Raw genomic sequence first — 15,204 nt, forward strand, 5'->3', positions numbered from 1 at the left:
TGCCCCTTCAAACCAATGTTTTTCCAAGAGTGTAAAACACTGTGGTAGGCCCCCTTAGAGACAAGTAATCTAGCTCCATTTAATTCATCAGCAAAACAAATGTTTTATGTTAATGAAATTCATCCTCCTAGAGGAAAGAAGGATTTCAGGACCATTGGTTATTATTCCAGCATGTTCCTTGAAGGTCTCATCTTCAGCCCTCTCTGAAAAGAGATCTGGTAACCCCAGTGGTTACTGTGTTCACAGCTGTTTTAGCCATTTTAACAGTGCACTGTGTGTGTGCTCAGTTGTGTCCAACTCTTTGTGACACCAGGGACTATATAGTCTACCAGGCTCCTCTGTCCATGGAATTTTCAGGCAAGAACACTGGAGTGGATTGCTATTTCCTACTCCAGGTTATCATTGCAGAGTACTAGGCAACTCTCTAACTAAATCTGATCCTATTGCTGACAAAAATGGAGGTTTTCATTGTCTTCGCTTCATTTTTCTGAAAAGAACATATATAGCTTTTGTAAAAAGAATAAAAAATTAACCATGACTGGTTAAAAATAGTTTTCCAGAGGGGAAGAAGCAGGCCTGTCGTGGCGGTGACATGGAGCCCTGTGCTGAGACACAGGGAGGACAAGGGCAGAGGACAGGTAGTTCCACCGAGGGTGTTCCCTGGCCTCTTCCCCCTGCACACAGGCTTTCAGGACACACTCGTCAGAACTTACCAAGACAGGAACTTAACTTCAGCCCTTTCTTCTCCATGCAAGAGGTAGAAGACAAGAGTGTAATTATCACAGGGACAACCCTGAATTTGTGCCCATTTCTAAAAATATACATATAAATCTCTTCTTTTTTCTCATCAAAGAACTTCACATCTAACTGAGTCTCTGTGTTTCAACTGGAAGCAGAGCCAAGTCTTGCAAGAGAGAGCAGCAGCAGAATCACACCTTTGTCTCATGCATTTTAGTTTACAACTCTCCTTTCAATGATTGCACGGCCTGAATTATATTCCCCCAAATTCCTATAGTGAAACCATAACCCCCTATGAAACTATATTTGGATATATGACCTTTAGAGGAGTAATTACTGTTGAATGAAGTCACCAGGGTAAGGCACTGATGTGACGGGATTGGTGTCCTATGAGAGGAGACCCCCAAGAGCTTGGTCTCTCTCTGAGAGAACAAGAGGACACATTGAACATAAGGTCATAGCAAACACCCTCTTCCAACAACACAAGAGAAGACTCTACATATGGACATCACCAGATGATCAACACCGAAATCAGGTTGATTATATTCTTTGCAGCCAAAGATGGAGAAGCTCTATACAGTCAGCAAAAACAAGACCAGGAGCTGACTGTGGCTCAGATCATGAACTCCTTATTACCAAATTCAGACATAAATTGAAGAAAGTAGGGAAAACCACTAGACCTAAATCAAATCCCTTATGATTATACAGTGGAAGTGAGAAATAGATTTAAGGGCCTAGATCTCATAGATAAGAGTGCCTGATGAACTATGGAATAAGGTTTGTGACATTGTACAGGAGACAGGGATCAAGACCATCCCCATGGAAAATAAATGCAAACAAGCAAAATGGCTGTCTGGGGAGGCCTTACAAATAGCTGTGAAAAGAAGAGAAGTGAAAAGCAAAGATACAAACATCTGAATGCAGAGTTCCAAAGAATAGCAAGAAGAGATAAGAAAGCCTTCCTCAGTGATCAATGCAAAGAAATAGAGGAAAACAACAGAATGGGAAAGACTAGGGATCTCTTCAAGAAAATTAGAGATACCAAGGGAACATTTCATGCAAAGATGGGCTCAATAAAGGACAGAAATGGTATGGACCTAACAGAAGCAGAAGATATTAAGAAAAGGTGACAAGAATACACAGAAGAACTGTACAAAAAAGATCTTCACGACCCAGATAATCACGATGGTGTGATCACTCATTTAGAGCCAGGCATCCTGGAATATGAAGTCAAGTGGGCCTTAGAAAGCATCACTATGAACAAAGCTAGTGGTGGTGATGGAATTCCAGTTGAGCTATTCCAAATCCTGAAAGATGATGCTGTGAAGGTGCTGCACTCAATATGCCAGCAAAGTTGGAAAACTCAGCAGTGGCCACAGGACTGGAAAAGATCAGTTTTCATTCCAATCCCAAAGAAAGGCAATGCCAAAGAATGCTCAAACTACTGCACAATTGCACTCATCTCACATGCTAGTAAAGTAATGCTCAAAATTCTCCAAGCCAGGCTTCAGCAATATGTGAACCGTGAACTTCCTGATGTTCAAGCTGGTTTTAGAAAAGGCAGAGGAACCAGAGATCAAATTGCCAACATCTGCTGGATCATGGAAAAAGCAAAAGAATTCCAGAAAAACATCTATTTCTGCTTTACTGACTATGTCAAAGCCTTTGACTGTGTGGATCACAATAAACTGTGGAAAATTCTGAAAGAGATGAGAATACCAGACCACCTGATCTGCCTCTTGAGAAATCTGTACACAGGTAAGGAAGCAACAGTTAGACCTGGACATGGAACAACAGACTCGTTCCAAATAGGAAAAGGAGTACGTCAAGGCTGTATATTGTCACCCTGTTTATTTAACTTATATGCAGAGTACATCATGAGAAACGCTGGACTGGAAGAAACACAAGCTGGAATCAAGATTGCCGGGAGAAATATCAATAGCCTCAGATATGCAGATGACACCAGCTTTATGGCAGAAAATGAAGAGAAACTCAAAAGCCTCTTGATGAAAGTGAAAGTGGAGAGTGAAAAAGTTGGCTTAAAGCTCAACATTCAGAAAATGAAGATCATGGCATCTGGTCCCATCACTTCACGGGAAATAGATGGGGAAACAGTGGAAACAGTGTCAGACTTTATTTTGGGGGGCTCCAAAATCACTGCAGATGGTGACTGCAGCCATGAAATTAAAAGACACTTACTCCTTGGAAGGACAGTTTTGACCAACCTATATAGCATATTCAAAAGCAGAGACATTACTTTGCCAACAAAGGTCCGTCTAGTCAAGGCTATGGTTTTTCCTGTGGTCATGTATGGATGTGAGAGTTGGACTGTGAAGAAGGCTGAGCGCTGAAGAATTGATGCTTTTGAACTGTGGTGTTGGAGAAGACTCTTGAGAGTCCCTTGGACTGTAAGGAGATCCAACCAGTCCATTCTGAAGGATATCAGTCCTGAGATTTCTTTGGAAGGACTGATGCTGAAACTGAAACTCCAGTACTTTGGCCACCTCATGCGAAGAACTGACTTATTGGAAAAGACTCTGATGCTGGGAGGGATTGGGGGCAGGAGGAGAAGGGGATGACAGAGGATGAGATGGCTGGCTGGCATCACTGACTTGATGGACGTGAGTCTGAGTGAACTCCGGGAGTTGGTGATGGACAGGGAGGCCTGGCGTGCTGCGATTCATGGGGTCGCAAAGAGTCGGACTCAACTGAGCTACTGAACTGAACTGAGGAACTTTTCTAGGAGTTCTGGATTTATCTGTGAAGGACATAAATACCTCTGCTCTTAGCTTACATTCAAGGAGGTAGGGGAAACTGACAAACTATTTTTGAAAGTTTAAATAGAAGATACACTAGGAGGTGTTCAAACACTGTGGAAGAAAGAAAGAAAGTGTAGACTAAGATCAGGGTACCAGACATGTGGTGAACGGGCAGCACATACTGCATAATTAGGTCAGGGTGGGCCTCCTGGAGAAGGGGACATCAAGTGCAAGCTTGGCAAGTGGGGGCATATGGTTGGCTCCATGAGGAGAGTGTTTCAGGCACCACACAGGCCAGAAGGTGCTCAGCATTCAGTGGGAAGATGGTGCAACTGGTATGGAGTGAGTAGGAGGAAGACACAGAAGAGGTCACGTAAGAGCAAACTTTCCAGGCCATAGAAAAGACTCCGGTTTTTATTCTGGAAGGTGGTCTGAGTGCAAGTCAATATGCCTGTTTCATATTGGGAACAGACTAGAGATGAGGAAGATCAGATCTGGGTGGCAGCACCAGAGGCAACAACACAGGGTTGGGCTCTGAACTCTGTGCAGGACTGGAGAGCATGTGAGAAAGAGTCTGGTAAACCTCAAATGTTAAGACTCAGTAGAGCTGCTACTGTCTCAAATGGGAAGGCTATAGATGAGCCTGGCTGGAGGGCACCATGAGCAAGCCAATGTTTATGTTCTGGCCCAGGACCCACAAACAACCTCCTTGGAGATGTTGAGCAGCAAAGGGGCTGGGGGCACTTAGGGAAAGCAGCATTGCACCATGGACCCAAAAGACACACAGTCTGCCCATAGCAAAGGAAGAATCAACTTGTTATTTATCCGTGATAACAGAAAGAAAATAGAAGAGATCAACTGAAAAATTGCTGTGAGCAAGAAGAGAACTTGGTAAGCTGGGGACATACAAAAAAAATTGTAATAACCAAATTGCCTTCCTATATACAAACAAGTTTAACAATGTGAAAGGAGGACTCCCATGTAGAGTATCAAAAATAAAAAAAAATTTTAATATACATAAAAATGTTCAACCTCTAAATGAAAAGAATTTCTAAATACTAAAGAAGAGAATGGCACTGAAACATGTATAATATCATATATGAAACGAATCAGCAGTCCAAGCTCGATGTATTATACTGGTTGCTTGGGGCTGGTTCACTGGGATGACCCAGAGGGATGGTACATGGAGGGAGGAGAGAGGGGGGTTCACGATGGGGAACATGTGTACACCCATGGCAGATTCATGTTGATGTATGGCAAAACCAATACAATATTGTAAAGTAATTAACCTCCAATTAAAATAAATAAATTTATATTAAAAAAAAAAAAAGACTTGAACAAATGAAAGCCCATATCCTTTTTGGATAAAGAAAGTCTTATCATAATTTTAAAGTCAATTCTCACTAAATTGACCTATAAGTGAATTTACGTTTAAAAACAGATAAGTTGGCTCTACTCAGGAATATCTGTACAATAATAATCAGGAAAATTCTGAAAAAGAATAGTAATGAAGGAGGACAAAACCTGCCAGACAGTAAAACATAGTATAAACCACAAAAAATTAAAGCTGTAGTACTGGTTCACAAATAGACGAAGAGTTCAGTAAAAGAGGACCCCAGAGTAGGCCCAAATACAGTTGGGAATTTTGTCCCTGATCCAGGTAGCTCTAAGTATTTGGTGATTATTCAATTATAACAACTTGGAAAAAATCAAGGTAAATTCTTACTACTCCTTTCACCAAAATGAAAACTACCTGGATCAAAGAGTTAAATTAGAAAATGAAACAAAAATGCACTGAAATAAATATTTAAGACTTTAAAATTTGACTTCATAAAGTCAAAAGGCCAGACAGTGGAAAAGCATGTATAACGCAAAGGATGAAAGTTAGTTTTCTCAATGTACAAAGATCTACAAATCCATGAGAAAGAACCAAGCTAAATAGAAACAAAGTAACAAAGATACCTCCAAAAAACATTCTGGGTTTAAAACAGAACAAGAAGGACTGGAATCCACCCTGTGCCCTGCCTCCCAGGGAGATGCTTCTCTAAGGAGGAAGCCAGCTTCTCAGACAGGAGCAGGAGGCAAGGTGCCTGAGTTTTCATTTATGTTCATTTTGAAAATTTTACCATGTGCATTTAAGACAACTAACAGTTTTATAAAAAGTTACAATGCAGAGAATCTAAGACAGAACCACGTCTGAACTATAACAGAAAAAAAGGCCTTCCTGACATGCAGGTCATCTCACTAGGAATGTAAAACCTCCTAGAGGGAATTCTTCTTTAAAAGAAAGAGCTGTGTCTAAATTATTCTACACTGAGCCATATTTCATACAAGCAAAATTGAGGGTATAACCACTCTGCTAAAACAGCTTCTTGCTCCAATAAACCAAGTGAACACATCCTCACTTCACTTTCATTCCGAGCATGCCAGAGATGCTGCACGTGCTTTGTGATCAGAACAAAATACTGAATCGAACATTTTTGTTGTGCTCAGTAAATAAATTTAAACCAGTTATCCATAATGGGCCTGTTAGGTATCAAGTTTTAACTTAAACTGCTTAGCTGGGCCTCAATTTCTTTATCCTTACAATGCAGGTAATAATAGTACTTACTATAGGGTTGCTATGAAGATTAAATAACACAATATAAACAAAAACACTTCAAGAGGGCCTAACAACACACTCCTTAGAAGCAGGCAGGATCTAAATTTAAAAGAACATTCCTTTGGGCTGGAAAACTCCTGACACTCATGGTTATGTGTAAGAAGAGGTTCTCCTTTAAGTTGAGAGAGAAGTCACCACATGGCACTCCATCTGACGAAGCACTGACACATCTGACACCCGTGAGCACGTAAGTCTGGTGAGCTGCTCTTGCAGAGCCAGGGATGCTTCAGCTATAACAACCCTCCCAGTTCTCTAGTTTTCTCCAGCGGGGAGCCACTGGGGTGGCTGCTGGTTCACTGAGCAACCCCAGATCTACAGAGGAAGAGTGAAGTCTGCATCCTGCTGCCAAAGCCACATGCATGCATTCTTTGGAAGCCACAGCAGCTCCTGAGCAGAGGCTCACAGCTCTTCTGGACTTTACCCAGGAGCAATGTATATACCTCACACGAATTCCTCAGTGTCTCATCCCCATGGTGTGATCTGTGGGCCCTTTTCTTCCTCCCCCTGGCCTGGCCATAAGACCCATCCTCCACCCAGTGTGAAGAGCTTGAAGCTCTTGTGGTCCATTTGGACCAGAACAGGCTTCACTGGGAAAGCTGAGTCCTTCCCAGGAAGGGAAGCCCAGGATCCTTTCCTTTCCCACAAAATGTTGGTGTTGGAGAGAATCTTCCTGGACAGGAAAGACAAAAGGTTGCATTAAGTCTGGGGGACTTTTAAATATCCAGTCAATGTTAATGGGAGTTGCTTTCAGCTGCCAAGGGAGATGAATCCTGGGAGAGTGGTCAGGAGGGCAGGTGAGGTGTTCTGTGGCTCTCCTTGCTTCCCCTACTTTCAGTCCAGGACAGATCTCATCATCACTCCAGGCCTTGTGTAGAGACTACTTAAGTGTTACAATGACCACATTTTCTGAAACAAAAACCTGAGGGTATGAGTTTACTTATGAGATATTATGGGTGGTTAGAGTTCAATGTTATCAACCAGATCAAAGAAATTAGGACTATTTCCAAGGGCTTTCCTGGTGGCTCAGATGGTGAAGAATCTACCTGCAATGTGGGAGACATGGGTATGATCCCTAGGTTGGGAAGATCCCCTGGAGGAGGGCATGGCAACCCACTCCAGTATTCTTGCCTGGAGAATCCTCATGGACAGAGGAGCCTGGTGGGTTACAGTCCATGGGGTCACAAAGAGTTGGACACTACTGAGCGACTAAGCACCAAGGGGATATAAGGAGTCAGGGATGAAGTTTCTATTTTGAAGACAGGGTGAATGAAGATGCCATTAGCTTACTATTTCTTGATTCAATAATTCCATCAGACAGGCAAAACTTTTAAAGTTTGATGTCATCACATGTTGGAAGGTGTAGAGGACCCTTACAATGTGGTGGTGGAAGGGGAATGTGGTACAGTCATTTATAAGGATATTTGGTAGCATCAGCTAAAAAACAGACAGGTCCTCCAACCACAATGCATTGTTATCTATTTTAGAAAAACACTTGTGCATGTCCATAGGGAGACACCAATTGTACAGCATTATCTTACAAAGAAAACTGAAAGCATTCTTAACTAGATAACATAAGCATGACAAAATATTATATAACTGTCAAATTTTAGGTAGATCTGTTCTTTGTTTTCACATGAAAAGCATTTCAAAGCATACTGCCGGGTGAATAAAGCAAGCTGCAGAACAGTATGAGACCACTTATGTAAAAGAGAGAGCAAATATTTAAGACGGCAAATTTTATGTTATTTGTAAAATAATAAATTAAAAAATGGGGGGGGGGGAGGATAAAACATGTAAATGCAATAGAAAATGTCTATCAGGATACCTGCCTAACTAAGATAGTGGCAGGGGCGGTGGGGTGGTGGGGAGCAGAGCATGTCTCTCTGATAAAATAATGGCCTGATTTTAAAAATATCAAAATGTTTAAACTGGTGGTCTATAGAAACTCAGACTACACTTGATTTTTATTTTCTGTTTTATACTTTTTTTGTTTTTAAATTTTATACTTTTGTTTATCAAATTATCTGCCATTAACAATATGATATATATATGTGTGACTTATATAAGTCACTCATATATATATAAATATATATGAGTGACTTCGCTTTCACTTTTCACTTTCATGCACTGGAGAAGGAAATGGCAACCCACTCCAGTGTTCTTGCCTGGAAAATCCCAGGGATGGCGGGGCCTGGTGGCTGCCATCTATGGGGTCACACAGAGTCGGACACGACTGAAGTGACTTAGCATAGCATAGAATATATATGTGTATATAGGTTAACTAGGTTAACAGTTAACTAGGTTTGCTATCCCTCTAGATAGGTATGGATGGATGGTTGTAAAGTTGCTCTGGGTAGAAGCCCCTTCAAGACAGGCTGCAGATGATGAAGGCCACAGACTATGGTCCCAGGAAAACACACACTTTGTACAATTCTTTATATAATAAAGAATACTAATTCTTTATTAGTATTTTATACAAATTCAAGTATATCCAAATACTTTACACAATTTCAAGGAATGCAGGACCTTGGAAGCCCACCCATGAGTTATGAACCCCAGGTTACAAACCTTTGATTTGGACATTTAAAGCTGCAGAAATGGATGCAATCATGCAAAGAACATGTGCTACGTAGGAATTAACAGAGATAGACTGTAGAACCCAAAGAACCCCCAACGATGAAGGAGCAGGCAGAGTAAAGAAGAGATGCAGGCTGTAAGGAGTGGAGGCCTGCAGAAGAGTAGCCAGTAGCAGGCTGATGAGCTCCATCTCTCCTGTCCCCTCTGCCACCTCCAAACTGCTGTCACATGGATTGCCCAAGAACTGTATGACAAACATCCTCCCATGAACAGTGGGCAGTAAACCCACAAAAGGAGGCTAGTCCAGCTGACTGTGGCTCAGACCATGAACTCCTTATTAACAAATTCAGACTTAAATTGAAGAAAGTAGGGAAAACCACTAGACCATTCAGGTATGACCTAAATCAAATCCCTTATGATTATACAGTGGAAGTGAGAAATAGATTTAAGGGCCTAGATCTGATAGATAGAGTGCCTGATGAACTATGGAATGAGGTAAGTGACATTGTACAGGAGACAGGGATCAAGACCATCCCCATGGAAAAGAAATGCAAAAAAGCAAGATGGCTGTCTGGGGAGGCCTTACAAATGGCTGTGAAAAGAAGAGAAGCAAAAAGCAAAGGAGAAAAGGAAAGATATAAACATCTGAATGCAGAGTTCCAAAGAATAGCAAGAAGAGAGAAGAAAGCCTTCTTCAGCGATCAATGCAAAGAAATAGAGGAAAACAACAGAATGGGAAAGACTAGGGATCTCTTCAAGAAAATCAGAGATACCAAAGGAACATTTCATCCAAAGATGAGCTCGATAAAGGACAGAAATGGTATGGACCTAACAGAAGCAGAAGATATTAAGAAGAGATGGCAAGAATACACAGAAGAACTGTACAAAAAAGATCTTCATGACCCAGATAATCACAATGGTGTGATCACTGACCTAGAGCCAGAAATCCTGGAATGTGAAGTCAAGTGGGCCTTAGAAAGCATCACTACGAACAAAGCTAGTGGAGGTGATGGAATTTCAGTTGAGCTATTCCAAATCCTGGAGGATGGTGCTGTGAAAGTGCTGCACTCAATATGCCAGCAAAGTTGGAAAACTCAGCAGTGGCCACAGGACTGGAAAAGGTCAGTTTTCATTCCAATCCCAAAGAAAGGCAATGCCAAAGAATGCTCAAACTACCGCACAATTGCACTCATCTCACATGCTAGTAAAGTAATCCTCAAAATTCTCCAAGCCAGGCTTCAGCAATATGTGAACCGTGAACTTCCTGATGCTCAAGCTGGTTTTAGAAAAGGCAGAGGAACCAGAGATCAAATTGCCAACATCTGCTGGATCATGGAAAAAGCAAGAGTTCCAGAAAAACATCTATTTCTGCTTTATTGACTATGTCAAAGCCATTGACTGTATGGATCACAATAAACTGTGGAAAATTCTGAAAGAGATAGGAATACCAGACCACCTGATCTGCCTCTTGAGAAATTTGTATGCAGGTCAGGAAGCAACAGTTAGAACTGGACATGGAACAACAGACTGGTTCCAAATAGGAAAAGGAGTACGTCAAGGCTGTATATTGTCACCCTGTTTATTTAACTTATATGCAGAGTACATCATGAGAAACGCTGGGCTGGAAGAAGCACAAGCTGGAATCAAGATTGCCGGGAGAAATATCGATAACCTCAGATATGCAGATGACACCACCCTTATGGCAGAAAGTGAAGAGGAACTCAAAAGCCTCTTGATGAAAGTGAAAGTGGAGAGTGAAAAAGTTGGCTTAAAGCTCAACATTCAGAAAATGAAGATCATGGCATCCGGTCCCATCACTTCATGGGGAATAGATGGGGAAACAGTGGAAACAGTGTCAGACTTTATTTTTCTGGGCTCCAAAATCACTACAGATGGTGACTGCAGCCATGAAATTAAAAGACGCTTACTCCTTGGAAGGAAAGTTATGACCAACCTAGATAGCATATTCAAAAGCAGAGACATTACTTTGCCAACAAAGGTCCGTCTAGTCAAGGTTATGGTTTTTCATGTGGTCATGTATGGATGTGAGAGTTGGACTGTGAAGAAGGCTGAGCGCCGAAGAATTGATGCTTTTGAACTGTGGTATTGGAGAAGACTCTTGAGAGTCCCTTGGACTGTAAGGAGATCCAACCAGTCCATTCTGAAGGATATCAGCCCTGAGATTTCTTTGGAAGGAATGAAGCTAAAGCTGAAACTCCAGTACTTTGGCCACCCCATGCGAAGAGTTGACTCATTGGAAAAGACTCTGATGCTGGGAGGGATTGGGGGCAGGAGGAGAAGGGGATGACAGAGGATGAGGTGGCTGGATGGCATCACTGACTTGATGGACGTGAGTCTGAGTGAACTCCGGGAGTTGGTGATGGACAGGGAGGCCTGGCGTGCTGCGATTCATGGGGTCGCAAAGAGTCAGACATGACTGAGCGACTGATCTGATCTGATCCTGCAGTTTGACCCTGCCTCCATCTCTGGCCTTATCTCTATGTAGCTCCAAACACACTGAGCTGTGAGTCATCTCAAATATATCTTTTCCCTTTCATGACTTCATTTTGCCATTTTCATTTGTATAATGCCTAGCACATTGGTAAGGTCCTCAAAACTTGTCAGAATTTCTTCTTTCCTTACCAATCCTCTTATGGAAATTGTCACTTAGAAAAGAACACTAGATTTGGAGGCTCTTCCATAAACAGCCCAGCGGAAATCATGGCTCCCCTCCCATCCCTGCCCTGAATCTCTGGACTTATTCCTGCAGCACCTCATCTAGTAGACTGACTTGGAAAGGCCAAAGGATCTTAGGAAACCAGGTCTGCCTGGCTAGACACTGGTCTATCAGCAAAACCTGCAGACATCTGGAGATGCAGACTATTCCCAAATTTGTACATACCATAGTAAGTACATAGTTCTTTCCATGAAATGAAAATAAAGTATACTAAAAATGTGACCTCAGTTTTCAAATGGGTACCTCTAAGAAATAAGTAACAACTGCAGACTTATGAGATCACTCAAAAATACTTCAAACTGCAAATATCAAATCTGCACTTATATGATCTACCACAGGGACACAGTTTAGGGACTATTGGCACACAGAAGGGCATACCAGCCCAGCATTAAGTCCACCTCTGACCCATGACTACAAAGTAGTGGACACCAAATGCACCATCACTTGTTAAAAGGCCTCATGGAAGCCCCACACTGGCTCAGCCAGCCCTTGCTGCTTCCAGTCTGCCCTGCCTCACCCTCTCCTGACAAGAGGGCCAGCAACACAGTGGGACCTTGAACCTCTGGGTGAATCAACCTGGCCTTCTGAGGAATGACTGTTTATCACATTTACAACCTCCAAGTACTGGGTACTTCTGACTGCTCCTCCCCAAACCTAGAAAGACAGCAGGTAGATGGAAAATGCCCATGACTTGGCTGGAGTCAAATCCAGCTTGCTCCATTAAGACCCACTCCACTGAGTCAGTTCATTAAGCCATGGCATGAGTGAACTCCCATCCCCTGTAAGGGTCGTAATATCCATCATTTCTACCAGCAACCCCACCCCCACACCACGAACAGGTAAAAGCCCTTTGAGATGTGAAAGGATCTACAACTTGAATTGCTATCACAGCCACTAGATCTATGTCACTTTCAACAGTGGACAATAGTCAAATGAAAACTAGTAACGACTAAAGCAATGACCTTGAGACTAATTTTCCTCCTCTGTTAAGCATAGCTGTTTGATTAATTCTGTCAATCCTAGCTTTCATGATCATAATGAATTGCTGAGGTTTTACTTTGCAATAAAAAAAATAAAATTTAATTACAAACTCCGTGTGTCACCATCACTTCCTAAAAAAGCATTTTAACACCAAGACGGTAGAATGGAGGTGATGTCGGAATCGCGGTAGCCACTGTAACCAGGCCCACGGCCCAGACCAAGAAGGAGGCCCCGACCTGGCCAAGTCGAGGGCTGACCCTGCCCTTACCCCCTGACGTTTCGGGTACATTCAGGCTGCGTCCTGACTGCGATGAGAGCCCAGCATCAACTCTAACAAGAGGAGAAAACAGATGCGGAAGGCAGGGTGGCAAACCCCAGCCGAGCTCCGGGCGCTGCGGCTTCAGGCCCCGGGCGCCGGTGGGGGTGGGGAATTGCCGCGCCCGCGCTCCAAGCCCTCGGCCCCCCGCGCTGCCCGCCTCCGCGGCCCGGGACCCCGATCCCGCCCCCCACGCTCAGAGCCTCAGCCCGCGCCCCCAGCCCGCCCCTGCCCCCGCCTCGGCCGCCCGCGACCAAGGTCGGCAGCAGAGGGCCGCAGGGCCGGGTGGGCGGGGGTCCGGAGCCGCGAGCCGGGGTAGGCCGCCGGCGGTGGGCCGAAGCACCCACCGCGCAGCCCGCACCGGCGCGGCCGCGAGCGCCGCACTCACCCGGACGACGCCATGAGCGCGACGAGGCCTCGGTACTGTCGCCGCCTGTGCTTCCTCCGTGCTGAGCCGCTCCGCCGGGGAGGGGCCTCTCGCCGGCCCGACTCCACCAGCAGGCGGCGGGGGCGGCGGGGAGGGCCCGGGGTCAGCCGGAGAAGGGTGTGAGCGCGCCGGCGGCCAGATGAGGCTGAAGCCGGGCATCGGTTCTGAGCGTCTAGGGCGGTGGGGCCTTGGGAGGGGTCCAGGGCCCGCTCCGAGCGGCCCAGGGTGGGGGGCGGGGGGCAGTTGGCGCGCTGACGGCGCTGGGTGGCACCGAGAACGGGGGCGGTGCACGACCCGCAGGCCTGAACCTCCCACCTGCTCAGGTGCGCCGCTGCCTAGAGGCCAGCAGTCGCTGGAAGACGCCTCCGGTGCCAAACCAGCGGGAGAACCTGCCCTGGGGCCACTAAACAGCTGCAGGACCCTGGTGAAGTCAGAACCTCCCAGATTTGAGTTTGATTTCCTTAAGAAAATCCTTTAGCGCTGGTGTGTGAAGATGTGTTGTTATTAAGCAAAACAGTAACTTCACTATTTCTTACTTGGTGTACTGTGTTGCATGAATGTTGGCTTCGGAGTCAGTTATCCATTGTAAAAGATGTGTAAAATCACATTGTGAAGGCTTGAGGATTGTGGGGGCACTTTTTTATTATTCTTTACATTATACTATTTATCCATAGTAATGGCTCTGGAATTCCTGCAGTGGGTTTCACAGCATCAATGAAGGGTACTTGAACCTCAGCGCTTGTCTCAACAAAATGAGTTTTCAGAGGTAAATGAGCTCTTGTAAGTAAGAACACTTAGGAAAAAGCTCTGGACAATGAAAATCATCGTTGATTACACTTCTGTGTTATATTAAATATTATTAATCATTATTTCATTATTTTTACTAATAATAAGAGTTAAGAGACAATAAAGTTGTGACTGAAAGCCTTGGCTTTGGAGCCAAAATACCTGGATTGAAGTCTCACCTCTACTAATTATCATCTGTGGAACCTTAGGAAGATAGAACCTTCCAAGGGCTACAGTTTCTTCAGTTGAAAAATGAGGATAATGATAGGCCCCTTCCTCTCTATGAGAATTGAATGAGTTAATATTTGTAAAGTGATTAATACATTGCCTGGTAGATGGCCTTGTTGACTTAAAGATTAACAACCTAAAAGCTGAGAGTTATGTTTTATTCAGTGGGAATTTTTAGGAATTTAAGCCTGGAGAACTGCTTGGAGAAGGTGAGGGGAGGAGCCAAGTTATATAGAAGTTTTGTAACAAAGGACAGGTAGTCTGAATATCAAAAGGTTATCATTAAAGAAAACTAGATAACCCAAGTTAAGGAATTTAGCACTTTTCTATGTATGGAGAGATGTAAGAGTCTGGGCTTCCTGAAACCATTCCTTTGATATGTACTCCAGCTTTCACTGTAGGTAGTGACTACAGTCTGACAGCTGCTAGATGGCATATATTCTCTCTCTTTTTTAAAATTTCATTTATTTATTTTAAATTGAGGGATAATTGCTTTATGATATTGTGTTGGTTTCTGCCACACATCATCGTGAATCAGCCATAGGTATACCTACATCCTCTCCCTCATGAACCTCCCTCCCACCTCCTGCCTCCCACCCCATCCCACCCCTCTAGGTTGTTACAGAGTCCCCATTTGAGTTCCCTGAGTCATACAGCAAATTCCCATTGGCTGTCTATTTTTTGTACAGTAGTGTACAGAGGATGAGATGGTTGGATGTCATCACCAATTCAATGGACATTAACTTGGGCAAACTCTGGGAGATGATGAGGGACAGCAAAGCCTGGCATGCTGCAGCCCATAGGATCACAGAGTTGGATACAACTTGGTGACTGAGTAACAAGCATATATATTTCCACGTTACTCTCTCCATTTGTCCCATTCTCTCCCTCCCCCCCACCCCCCGCACCATGTCCATTAGTTTGTTCTCTGTGTCCGTGTCTCCATTGCTGCCCTGTGAGTAGGTTCATCAGTATCATCTTTCTAGATTCCAT

The 15,204-nt window shown here is 43.9% G+C and overlaps 1 protein-coding gene across 2 annotated transcripts in view; it reads right to left on the minus strand.

Moving 5' to 3' along the window:
- Positions 1 to 13,427, minus strand: part of URGCP (upregulator of cell proliferation) — a 33,360-nt gene extending 19,933 nt beyond the window's left edge. The window contains exon 1 of one of the 2 annotated variants that reach the window (XM_061395663.1): positions 13,159 to 13,427. In XM_061395663.1, the coding sequence (XP_061251647.1) occupies positions 13,159 to 13,172 (14 nt within the window). In that variant the 5' untranslated portion in view covers positions 13,173 to 13,427. Of the gene's footprint in view, positions 1 to 12,722; positions 12,922 to 13,158 lie in introns of those variants that run through there. The other variant, XM_061395664.1, reaches the window with a different exon arrangement.
- Positions 13,428 to 15,204: the final 1,777 nt, after the last annotated feature.

The sequence above is a fragment of the Bos javanicus genome, chromosome 22, assembly GCF_032452875.1.
Source record: "Bos javanicus breed banteng chromosome 22, ARS-OSU_banteng_1.0, whole genome shotgun sequence".
Classification (NCBI taxonomy): Eukaryota; Metazoa; Chordata; class Mammalia; order Artiodactyla; family Bovidae; genus Bos; species Bos javanicus.